The sequence below is a fragment of the Macroventuria anomochaeta genome, assembly GCF_010093625.1.
Source record: "Macroventuria anomochaeta strain CBS 525.71 unplaced genomic scaffold BU25scaffold_5, whole genome shotgun sequence".
Taxonomy (NCBI): domain Eukaryota; kingdom Fungi; phylum Ascomycota; class Dothideomycetes; order Pleosporales; family Didymellaceae; genus Macroventuria; species Macroventuria anomochaeta.
Genome location: NW_022985366.1, coordinates 800,858 through 812,668, shown reverse-complemented (window position 1 = coordinate 812,668; position 11,811 = coordinate 800,858). Strand labels below are relative to the sequence as shown.

The 11,811-nt window shown below is 50.5% G+C and overlaps 4 protein-coding genes across 4 annotated transcripts; 2 read left to right on the top strand and 2 right to left on the bottom strand.

Moving 5' to 3' along the window:
- Positions 1–2,726: 2,726 nt before the first annotated feature.
- BU25DRAFT_226829 (uncharacterized protein) lies at positions 2,727–3,790 on the top strand. The gene is made up of 3 exons (XM_033701377.1): positions 2,727–3,305; positions 3,365–3,695; positions 3,754–3,790. The coding sequence occupies exons 1-2, from the start codon at positions 2,789–2,791 to the stop codon at positions 3,406–3,408; spliced, it is 561 nt and encodes a 186-aa protein (XP_033565442.1). The 5' UTR covers positions 2,727–2,788; the 3' UTR covers positions 3,409–3,695; positions 3,754–3,790.
- Positions 3,791–5,415: 1,625 nt separating this feature from the next.
- On the bottom strand, positions 5,416–6,083 carry BU25DRAFT_333748 (secretory pathway protein-like protein Ssp120; the record flags this gene model as incomplete). The annotated part of the gene is made up of 2 exons (XM_033702498.1): positions 5,416–5,897; positions 5,948–6,083. 2 exons carry the CDS (start codon positions 6,081–6,083, stop codon positions 5,416–5,418), a joined length of 618 nt encoding a protein of 205 aa, XP_033565441.1.
- Positions 6,084–6,236: 153 nt separating this feature from the next.
- BU25DRAFT_407774 (PAXNEB-domain-containing protein) lies at positions 6,237–7,246 on the bottom strand. Its single transcript, XM_033705634.1, has one exon. It carries the CDS (start codon positions 7,235–7,237, stop codon positions 6,551–6,553), a length of 687 nt encoding a protein of 228 aa, XP_033565440.1. The 5' UTR covers positions 7,238–7,246; the 3' UTR covers positions 6,237–6,550.
- A 1,188-nt stretch (positions 7,247–8,434) lies between these two features.
- On the top strand, positions 8,435–11,088 carry BU25DRAFT_226691 (HET-domain-containing protein). Its single transcript, XM_033701376.1, has one exon. The coding sequence runs from the start codon at positions 8,535–8,537 to the stop codon at positions 11,007–11,009; it is 2,475 nt and encodes an 824-aa protein (XP_033565439.1). The 5' UTR covers positions 8,435–8,534; the 3' UTR covers positions 11,010–11,088.
- Positions 11,089–11,811: the final 723 nt, after the last annotated feature.

Below are 11,811 nucleotides of genomic sequence, written 5' to 3'. Positions count from 1 at the left end.
GGAGGATTCACGTACTAGTACGGGTGATAGAGATCTGAATTCTGTTTCGATTGATAGACGAAGGTACAGGTTTCACTTATACACCATGTGTTACCGTAGACCACCATCCAGTCGACGGCTTGGCATATACAGCAGTACGAATTGGGGACCCGGAGGCTTTTAAAGCCTACACCCAACTTACAAAGTACTACACTGAGGTTTGCCCACGGTAGCACTTATTACTCCACAAAAACCGCCAAATGATCCAAACTCACTGAGTTCTGTTAAAGCATTCTGTATCAGCGGCTCTGGCTGTACAACAAGCACCTTCTTTCCTACTCGTTTTTACCTTTCTTTCTTTTACTCCCTCTTGCATGGCACTGAAATCCCTCAGGACATATGGAAGCCACTTCCCCATCCTTCCCAATGTATTTAAACTGCTCAGTGATAATGTGACCTGCGCAGCGGATTCGGTGCATAGTACCAAGGTTAACGATAGATGACTGCTTGTTGATGTGTTGGATGAGTTTCTTGTCGTTATTGGACGTGTTATCGCTCACAAAACAGTTGAATTTTGACTCAAGATTGTACTCTCGGATAATGTTGAGTATAACTGAGACCTGTGCAGCAGCACTGTGATCACCAGAGAGGTTGCGGAAGGCAATAAGGTGGTCTTGTCGGTTGTAATCGGCATCAACAAAGTGAGCAACAACACCCAAGAAGCTGAAATGGTTAGAGGAAGTTCATACGCCAACGCTTATAGCAATCTTCCCAGGAGCTGATTGGATAATCTGACGGATCATATCTTTTCGCTTGGTGTAGTGCTTTTTTGATGTACTTGGAGAGGGTTATTGATGAATCAGGTGAGGCGTGGAAGTAGGTTTGTACGATTCCAGGTTAACAGACCTCGGGTTGCCAGGCATGTAGCATCTCTAAAGCTCAGACCCCTTATAACCGTCCAATCAACAACAGTGTTACGGTTCTGAATACGATAGGTATCGGGCAATGGAATTGAGGTTCACTGAAGCTGAATTGAACTGAGCTGTGTGTTTAAGTAGAGTGACAGGGTGGTTTGACCATGAGACCGTTGTGTTGCTATACTCGTTTGAAGGAGTATCACATCGGTTCGTTTATACTCAACCTCACTGTACTGATCTAACTGTACTGCGACACACACCCCAGGTCCTACAAAGAAATGAGTGTGAAATAATTGTAACTGACAAAGTTGAGTTGTTGGAGCTGTAGCAGAATAACTGAAGCGTTGTTGTAACGAGTAGAATAAGGCCAGACGAATCAAATTGGGTTAAAACTAACAAGGGCACACTGTTAGATAAATTGCTCAATTTTCTGACGGGGCAATGTCTTTGTGAGTCCAACGGCTGGCATGTTGTTGGTAGAAACCCAGAACACGTTGAGGCGGCCAGCTAAGACTTTCTGTCAAACCCACAGCTGATGGATATCAACATGTTTGTGTTACGATCAAAGGGCAACCCGCAACAACACTGAACGAACAGGACTACGCAACGATACGAGAGGAGCCGAGGAACTGTAGTATCGATAGACCCGAGCAGTGGGCCGCGTTGGCGATACTCAGTATGATTATCACTCTCAGTTGAGCAACTCAAGCGACCCGAGCAGTGAGGCCGCGTCGGCGATACTCGGCACAAGCAATATACTCAGTACGAGCAGTATACTCGGCACGAGCAGTATACTAGGTACGGTCAGTATACTCGACATGAGCAGTATACTCGGTACGATCAGTATACTCAGTACCGAGCGATCTGAGCAATCCTCTGCTCAATTATATAGCAAGTAGACACGCTGCCCTTATGGCATCGTGTTCAACCTCGTCAATCAACTTTGTTATTAGAATCTCACTCGCTCTCGAGCCAGACAGTATACTCTGTACTACTCATTGCCCCCAGTCGTCACGGCCTCCGGCTAGACGGCTATTACCTCGACTATTACAAAGGCTACTACCGCCTCGCCCGGATAGTCTACCCCTGACCACCCGAGCCTTGCTTAGGTGACTGTCAAACCCCTACCTCCGCTCATCCCCGAGAACCAATCGAATAGTGTCTACGAGCTTTGCTTAAGGCACGAATCGCAACACTCACTTGCTCTCGAGCCAGACAGTATACTCTGTACTACTCATTGCAACCAGTCGCCATGGTCTTTGACTAGATGACTACCTGACTATTACAAAGGTTATTACAACCTGCCCAGATAGTCTACCCTTGACCACCCGAGCTTTGCTTAGGTGACTGTCAACCCCTACAGACTCCCTGTACCTCCACTCATCCCTGAGAACCAATCAAATAGTGTCTACAAGCTTTGCTTCAGGCACGAATTGCAACAGTATCATTGCCCTTGTAGGTGGAAGCCCATAGTTTGATAACCCTTGTATGTATTGTACAAGCTCCAGCTCTTGTTGTGGGTGGAGATTCATGTGTTGTTGAGCAGCCCCTACATAGCTCTGCATTTTCCTTTGTGCTTGCGCTGCAGCGTAGCACGGCTGCATCTGTATTTCTGGGCAAGTGCGCGGTATGAAAAAGATGCACCTGGTGCGCACAATTTGGTTTCTTTAATTGCATCCTGAATCAGGTCCATGGTGGTGGAGTTATTGCATGTTGAAGTTGAGTGAATGATATTGTTTTGATGGTGGGGTGGCTCATCCGGTCATCCCGGCTCATCCGGTGTCCCACCTCGGTAGTGCCTCGGCAAGCGATGACGTCGCCGTCGCGTCTCCCATCTCGAACTACGAGCGTCAAGCTCCAGCCTCCCATCTGCTCTCCAACAACACCCAAGGATGGCACAACTACTCCCTAAAACCGCGCGCACCTTTCATCTCTCCATTCCGCAGTGGCGCACATTCTCCCTCTTCCCCTCAGCTTCAAACCGCTCGCATACAAACCGCCTCTTCGACAATGTCCGCCAACCGCAAGACCTGCACACCCTGACCCTGCTCAACGCCGCCGACAACCGCTCTCTCATCACATTTTGGAGTGCGAGTTGGTGCCAAACATGTCAAGCCGTCAAGCCTCTCGTCAAAGAGCTTATTGAGGAGGAGAGAGTTGGAGAGAGCGAAGGCGGATTGGGTTTTGTTGAGGTCGAGATGGATTCAACATTGATTGGGGATCTGCCGATTACGTATCGGATTACGAGCATGCCGACGCTGCTAGCATTCAGTAGGCAGGAAGCTCAGTTTGACACGAGGCTGGTGAGGCCGGAGGAGATGAAGAACAAGGACTTCTTGAGGGAGTGGTTACTGACAGAAGCGCGGAGAGGTGGACGCAAGGGTGGAGCTGGTGATGGAGGCTTGTTTGGTTGGTGAACTTCACTAGAACTCGACCTGACCAGTCATTGCAAAGCCTGACCATGATAGGCTTGCGCGATTCTGGAGGCGATAAGGGCGCGCGAAGCGCGTAAGAAACGGATGCGTATGTACGATATGGAGCGTAGAAAGGTGAGCCCTGCCTTCAAGATCAAAGCATATGGGACTGATTGACAAGGATAGCAGGAATTATATATCCCCAATTGTAAATAAATCGCAATCAAGCGTACGATGGGAACAACACGATCCTGTTCCTCACAAGCAACACGACCAGAATCACAAATGCTATGTACAAGCAAAAGAAGTGCTGGGACAATACCGCCGTGCAAGTGGATGGTAAAAGCATGTCATAGCGGTGTGAAGCCCGTGATCAAGATCGGGCGTGAGTTCAAACTGATTCCTGATCGAACGGTCCAATTCTAACATAGTTGGCCGAACAGGAATTCTAGATAGAGTGCAAGATACGTGCAGCGGTAGCTCGTGAGCTCCTTATGCAGACCATCGAGGTCGTCGAACAGTGGTAGTGAGCACAAGGCGCCGCTGATACTCCGCCCCTACTTTGATTCGCTAGCAGTACCACTGTTATGCACCGCAGTGTTTGTCACCACTTTCACACATTCACCGCAGCAGGCTTCAGTTCATGCTGCAGCCCTCGCAGAGGCCCTTAAATGGTGGCTTTTAGTATTCACTAATGAGCATCGACCTGGCAATGTAACACGAGGTGTAAGATGACCTGTGTGCGAGCTTCTCCTGAGCTACCGCAAGTCAAACTACAAAGATCCAAGGGACAGGTCGTTTGCCTTACTTGGACTGCTTGCGCCTAAGGAGCGATCTTGGCTTGGATGCTTCCTTCCGGATGACACCATGACTGAGGACGACGTTGTAGTCGTTGCGCTCGCACATATCGAAACGATCAATCGCGATTGTCCGTCGTGCGATGACCACAAGACCAAGAAGCTCTCTACAACTCCTGAAGTCGAATGTGAGGAGAGAGCATAAAGACTTTTTATACGAGCCAAGAGCTATGAACACCGCGGCCATTTGCCCCCGCGTCTGTGTTCGCAGGTGGGTGAGAAAAGAGTGAATGGTGCGAAGTACTATGAGACGGGTGAGTAGGGGACTACGAAAAGGTCTCGAATCATCAGACTCGGAATTGTGTATGCTCTCGTGTAGCTATCTGTGCTCGTGGTTATGACAGCGGTTTATTTCAGGGCACGCAAAGTCTCAAACGAAAGTCCCTAGTCGTTCTCGAGATCAGCTCAGTGCCATGATCCTCTTCTGGGGCATGGACCTTACAATGATCAACTCTTACCTGAATCCTATACACACCTGCTATGTAATCATGGTACCACGCAAAGGGATGATCAAGAGCCGGAAGTTGCAGTTAAGCGCAAGAAAAGCTCGACGTGAAGTACTTAAGTATGATTCGGTTGAGTATCACATAGTGTATCCAGTTGCCAATGAGGAGGCGGAGGTAAAGTGTACCTGGAGACGATGTTATGTATGCTAGGCAGTGTGGCTGATGGAGGAGTGTCAGTGCTTGCCGCATGTGAGAGTGTAGGAGTCGTCTGGATGCGAGAATCTTATGAATACACTGATCCTCGTTTCGCAAATACTACTGTGATAGAAGTCATATTGTCAACCGTCTCTTCCACATACGACCATAGAACGTTGAGAACAAGGCTTCCCGTTCGCTCAGCCCTATTTAAGCAACGTATCGGCGGATTAGTAGTTAGGTGGGTGACCACTAGCGAATACCCGCTGTTGTATGTTTTTATCGTTTTTTGCATCTTGAAGCACTTGCCAAGCGCAGTGCCAACCCGTGGGAATGGTCTCCCTTTTCTCTTTCGTGTCTCTCGAGAATAACTGCTTTTTGTTCTTGAAACCAATTGCACGGCGCTGCCGGTGACCGTGTAAGATGATCTGCAAGATCAATTGTAGTAAATGGCCCCTCGATGACTGCTTCAATGCGCTGCTCGTTCAATCTCGTATATTCGTCTCGTCGTCGCCGCTTCGTTACGCCATACTGTACATGTCCAGAACCAGCCCAGACATCGCAACGCCCCCTCTTATGGAACACCATTCTCTTCATAGCTCTTCCTCTAGTTCTGCCTATACTTCGCCGGAATATTCTTCTCCACAATCCCCTTCTCCAACCTCTCCCACTCTTCCTGCTGTTGCTCCCTCTGCTCATGCAACTTAAAATGCTCAATATCCTCTGGGTGCGTGAGATCCTCCTCCTTCACATCATCACCCGAGTGATACTTCTCCCAGTGATGAATTTCATACTCGTACTCGTCATCGCCGTGATGACCAGGCCCCATGCCGAAGTCGGGCAGTTTGATGTTTTGGCTGTCTTTTGTTTGGAATTCGGAGAGGCTGATCTCGCCGTTTTTGTCGGTGTCAAACATGTCGAGGACTGTTTGGACTACCATTTGCTTCTTAGTTTCGGAGATATGAGCACTGGACGGGTCGGAGAGGCCGTAGGTGCGTCGGATGTCTGGGGCGGTCCAGACGCCGGTGCTGTCGTAGTCGTGTAGGTTGAAGAAAGTTGTGGCGTCGTAGCCAGAGATATGGTGTTCCTCTGCAATCTTGTTAGTGTTTGTGAGGTGTGTAAGGCTTTGCAAGCTGTACCGGCCATGTGTCGAGTCGCCCAGTCTGCGTCTGGCGCGACTACAACCTGCGAATGATCGCCGCCATGCGCTGAGGTGGTGAGCGCGCATGTGAGCAAGAGCAATGCGCTCAGCGGTAGTTGGAGTAATTGTGTCATTGTCATTGTCAATGTGTGTATGTGTTGTTGAGTGTTGCTCTACAAAAGTTGAGATGTCGTCCATAGGGGTTCGGCTTTTAGCTCCCGAGCGATGACGACGAAAACAAGGGTCCAGCGTTGGCCACATGCTTTCGCTCCACCTTCGTGTTTGTCTGTTACAACTACGACGTATTATTCCCACGCGGCATCATGAACGTCCTCGTACTATTGTCACTCCTACTCTTCATCCCATTCATCTTCTTCCTCGTATTCCTTGCGCTGTCATCTTGTATGGGCGACGGCTTCCGCGCACGAATTTCTGGCATGTCCATCAATCCTCGACACGGCTCATATGGGCGCGGCTACGCACGAGGCCTCGGCTCGGGCGCTGGCAGCGCAGGTTGGGAGCAGATCGAGATGGAAGATATGATGGGTGAGGACAGCTCAGACGATGACCTCCCTCACGAACTTTGAGCATCGACAACGATCTAAAACTCGAGATCTGCCTTCTTCGGCATTGCACTACCACCAGCCGCTTCACGTACAGCAGCTTCCTGCGCCTCGGTGTCTCCTTCCAGCGGTGGTAGACTGAATTTCGCGATTACGAACTTCCGCCGGCTCAGTGTGAACGCCATGTCCTCGCCCAGATCCTCCGCTCCACCACCACCGCCCTTTTCATGATATACAGGGAGCTTGTGTACGGCGAACATTCCCTGTGGCTTCTCTTCGTCTTTCGTTGTGCCAGCAGACTGCGCGAGCATCTGCGCATGCGAGTATGGGAAGGGTGACAACTCGAGAACACTGTCGGAGAGGATCTCCATCCAGCGCACGAGGCCTGAGGAGCGAGGGTATAGCGATAGCGGTAGGGTGAGGATGGCTGTGAATCGTGTTGGATATTGCCGCAGTAATGCACGGAGAGCGTGCAGGAATTGGAGTATGGAGTTCGGATGCGAAGACGTGGGAGGATAGAGTGCTGGCGAAAGGAGGGATGGTATGACGAGACGGTGTATCGTATGCGTAGGCGTCGAAGCGAGCTGCTGCTGTACGTTCTGCAGTATCGACATGAACGGCGACGTAGACATGGGCGCCGTTCGCGGTATCGTGATATAGTTCATAGCCGTCCCCACAGGCAGCGTGAGCCTTTTCGCGAGGTCGAATGTATGACAAAAAACCATCTCCTCCGCATTTTCGCCTTGAGCCTGCACTTTCTGTGGACCTGTCACTCACAGTCAGACAATCCAGTCTATAGCATTGCATTGGACTAGATACACAACACGCACCTCTCGCACTCTCAAACTGTCCCAACCCCTCATACCGCCAGGCGATCTTCATCTTCTCCGCCCGCTCCTTGCTTTCTCTCCTCTTCCCGTCTCCCCTATCCTCTGATATCCCTGGCAGCTCGCGACCCCATACCTCACCCATGCCTACTACATGCACCTTGTGTCCCTGTACCACGCCCTCTGCTGCGTAGAAACGCAGTAGTGCGCCTGCATAGTCAGTCGTCCCACTCTCTTCGATTAAAATCGAATTTCCTAAAGGCAAGCCGGCATGGCCTGCTAGAATGCCATCGAGCGAGGGCGTGCCGGTTGAGGTAGTGTGGCGGCCATCTATGGGTGAAGGGCGTACACCGGTGGGTGTAGGCGCTGGAGGACCTACAGATGGCAAGGGGGCTGTAGGAGACGCTTCACCGTCTGCTGGGGCGCGTGAGAGCGCGATATTGCGCTTGCGAAAGGCCATTGTATGGTGTCTGTCTATTGGTGGTGGGGGAGTTCGAGAAATTGTGGGAGGGCGATAAGATAAGGAAAGCGCTAGACGTCACTATTCTTTCCTTTCCGCAGCTTTATAGGCTACCACTCATTCTTACAACAATGACTTTGACAGTAAGCGCAATCAAGTCAGGAGACCGGCATTTAGACATCGCGTGAGCATTCCGTAGTGTAAGCTCGTCACGAGCGTCTTGGGGCGCGTAACGCCTTAGCATCTGCATACGATCCACGCTCGCTCCTGCACCTCCAGACATCGTACCCACCACCTCTCATGTCTGAATAGTCAGTCACGATTTGCAGCGATACCACCTGATTGTGGTTGGAGCCGATATGAGAACCCGGTTGAGAGGTTGAATCGGGCTGCTCTGGCGGTGGAAAGAAGGGCTCCTTTCAGTCATGGCGCCGGCTATATCTCTCACGAATATGAAGCCTACAAACTCTTCTGCGGTCAATGCGTCTTGCGAGCGTGCGAAACTACAGCAGTATGTTGAAGAAATTGCCTGCATCGGTGTAGCGAGGTGGTTGCTATTCGTAGAGGATGGTGGTACATAAGGTTTGGCTTTGCCTTTTATGACCTGTCACACCTCGCAAGTGCGGCTGGCGCTGATGGCCAACTCAAAGCATACCCATCCAAACACAATGCATTGCTGGCCTTTACCGATCTCCGTACAACCTCATTGACAGGACGGAACGGACTCTCCATCTGATGGATTCGACAATGGAATCACAAGATCTCGCTCATAGCCACTCACGCATCTGCCAATTCTGCGTCACAATCCTCACCTCGTATCCTGCGTTCCACGACCCGCGGTATCCTCCATTGAGACTTCAAGGATTGCATCGTTGCTTCCATGCGGAATGTACCAACTGCTCGCTTGGGGACAATAACGGTACCCTTTGTGCGCAATGCGACCATCTGCGACTGGAGCATCTTATCTGCTGTCGGCAGGATCAGACACCCTTCTCGCTGACTGTTCGCTTTGGCACGTTTGACACAATCAAGACAACTGAGCATTGCAGCTTTCATCGGCTTTTGCTTCTGTCAGCACACACATTCATCCAAGCTTTTCGTCCTGAACATGTACCGCCACCCGCGATCGAGTTTTCTTTATACATAGTATCAGGCGAGCTGGCCTCCACCTTCGGGACGATGTTTCTGATCGGTTCAGCCCCGGATTTCAGCCGGTGTATGCCAGCACTCAAAACGTACATCTCCATATTGAATCTGCATAATGCGATGCCCCGGCCCCCATCGTCACAAATCTTTCTTTCAAGCTTGATAGACTGGAAGACAATTCGGTCTTGGATCAGACGCTGCGAGATCCAACACTCGCAGTGCTCATCTGCAGCGCTGAATTCATCAAGAATGGCCCTGCCTAAGGGCTTCCAATTGGTCGACGTTCTACATCGCCGAGTCATCCAGCCTGAAGTTGAGCGTTGCCGGTACGTGGCTCTAAGTTACACTTGGGGAAAAGATCCGGACGAGTCTGGTCACAAAGCCAGCATGTCAACCATTCGAGAACTGAGGGCCAAAGGCGGACTCTGTGCTGCAAGGATGCCAATCACTATTGAAGATGCTATACAAGCGTGTTTTGGCCTAGGCGAAAGGTATATATGGGTGGATCGTCTCCGTATTGTACAAGACAACTTTGAAGAAAAGGAAGAGCAGATCGCAGGTATGACAGCCATCTTCGCACGGGCGGTTTTTACCGTCATCATTGCGCATGGCAACGGCATGAATGACGAACTTCCGGGCATTGGGAAATTGCGAGACTATCCTACGGCTGTTGAGCGCTTCAACGACCTCCAGATCCGCACCTGCCTGCCTACATTCGAGTCCGCTGTCACAACCTCGGTATGGGCTACCCGAGGTTGGACCTATCAAGAAAAGCTTCTTTGCGAGAGGAAGTTATATATAACCTCATCTCAAGTCTTCTGGATGTGCAGGGCAGGTGTTGTGTCAGAAATAGACACCCCGAACGAAGATAATGGAGGATGGACAGCCGCTAATATTCCTATCACCAATCGCTTCAGCAGGGCGGAGCTCTTGAGGGCTCCTGGCCAGCTCGAACCTTTCCAGGCTTATGTAAAACACTCAGCAAACTACAACAGCCTATCGTTGACATACTCCTCAGACATCTACAACGCGTTCACCGGCATACTTTGTGCACTATATGCACCATCCAACCATATGAAATCAAGTATTTACAACTTACCACTGAAGGATTTCGATGCAGCGCTCCTATGGCATCATATACCAGGCAAAAAATCTTCTTTACGACAACGTCATGCGGATTTCTACATCCCGTCTTGGACCTGGTCATCCAATACTGGTAAGCTGAACATGGTTTCAAGCTTCCTTGGTTCCCTGGTCAAATGGGTTTTGCTGTCAACTACTCCTGGAGTTTCGATTGAGATTGTTGATTCGAGCGACTCGGTTCTTCTTAGCTCTGACGATCCAGACGAGCCAATCTCCCAGTGGTATAACTATATTGCATCTCCTGATCGTGTTCAGCCCTCCTATTATATGGCGTTGGCCACCGCGCACGGATGCTCAGGAAACAATGAAATGTCGGACTTGCTCGGCGAGTTTCAAGGGAAACCTATCAGAGAGCTGTCTGGGATCATATACGAGCGCTGGGCAACTTATTCGCAGTATTGGAAAGCGATGCCAGCAACCGATCTTCTGTTTGATCGTCCGTGCAGCCTCATCCCAGTCGTTTATTTGGGCACCTGGGCGCAAACAAGCATTGTGAGACTCATGTGGCACCCTCGTCACAGAAGTTGCAACGGAGGAACGGCAAACCTATTCAATATTGTGGATCCGAGCGGCAGGCTTGTCGGTATATGTAGACCCTCTCCGACGCTGCCTCAAGACAAGACTCTCATGTTCGATACAGAGACCTACAAGGTGATGGCTATCTCGGTTGGGGCACAAACAAGCTACGAATGCTGTTTCATCCAGTCAAGCATATCTGATCTACAAGACCCTTCGGTCGTATTTGACGTCGCGTATCCTCACCCAGATGGCACCGGAGTGCCTTTGATGACGCCTCCTGTCATCAACATTATGGTTCTGGGAAATAGAGGCGGGCTGCACTTCAGGCACAGCATCGGTTGGATATACCTCCGCCGCTGGGTAGAGCTGAAGCGGCAATTTGAATCCATTGTGCTTTGTTAGATGACGCATCATCGAAACTCCACGAAATATAATGGATTGTGTGTCTTTCCATCCCAGCAAATTCTTGACCCCAGAATGAATGCATCTGTGTCAAGCCAACATGTCTAAGTATCACTCGTTGCTCTTTTCTACAATTTCAAAGAGCATATGTTCAGGACTCAGCGTCGTAGTTTCCCGCCTCGTAGGCTCCCAATCCGAGACGGCAGCGCACACTCATACCGCCACACCGAGGACGCTATGAGCACAGTCTGTTCTAGATAGATGATATTGCGGCCAATGCAGCCTCTCGCATCTGTACTGAACGGGATGAAGGCCGACTGTAGCTTCTTACCCGCCTCGCTAAGCCAAAGTTGGGGCCAGTAGACTCCATGGTTTTCGAACAGTATTGGGTCATGATGAACGACGCATGCGGATATCCTGACTGGCGTTTTGCCGGCAATGAAGTCGCCGCGTGAGAGTGAACGACAGGGGTTGGACGATTCGCAAGCTTTCATCTAGGGCAGGCGTGGAGACACAGAAGGCGGTTGATTTTGGCATAGAGTGCGATAACCTCATCTTCCTTCAGAGCATCGTCCAGCTCTTCCTGTTCATCCTCGTTTATGGTGTCTCGTACCCGCCGCTCGATGGGCGCTCCTGCCAGAAGTCTACCCCAACGCTTCGCGTTCGAAAGGGGTTGCACTCGCCACGTCGGTCAACTGGCCGTGTAACTTCATCTTCGGTGTTACGCCTCCACCCGTGATGAGACATTTACGGTTCGGCAACTACATCTTTGCCTTCTGGTGCTCGTGGGCTGGAGCTTGGG

Bases quoted from the DNA above. Each gene is read 5' to 3' on its own strand.
- BU25DRAFT_226829 (XM_033701377.1), top strand. From the start codon at position 2,789: ATGGCACAACTACTCCCTAAAACCGCGCGCACCTTTCATCTCTCCATT. The intron at 3,306-3,364 runs GTTGGTGAACTT...TGACCATGATAG, and splicing joins TGGTGATGGAGGCTTGTTTG to GCTTGCGCGATTCTGGAGGC.
- BU25DRAFT_407774 (XM_033705634.1), bottom strand. From the start codon at position 7,237: ATGGTTTTTTGTCATACATTCGACCTCGCGAAAAGGCTCACGCTGCCT.
- BU25DRAFT_226691 (XM_033701376.1), top strand. From the start codon at position 8,535: ATGGATTCGACAATGGAATCACAAGATCTCGCTCATAGCCACTCACGC.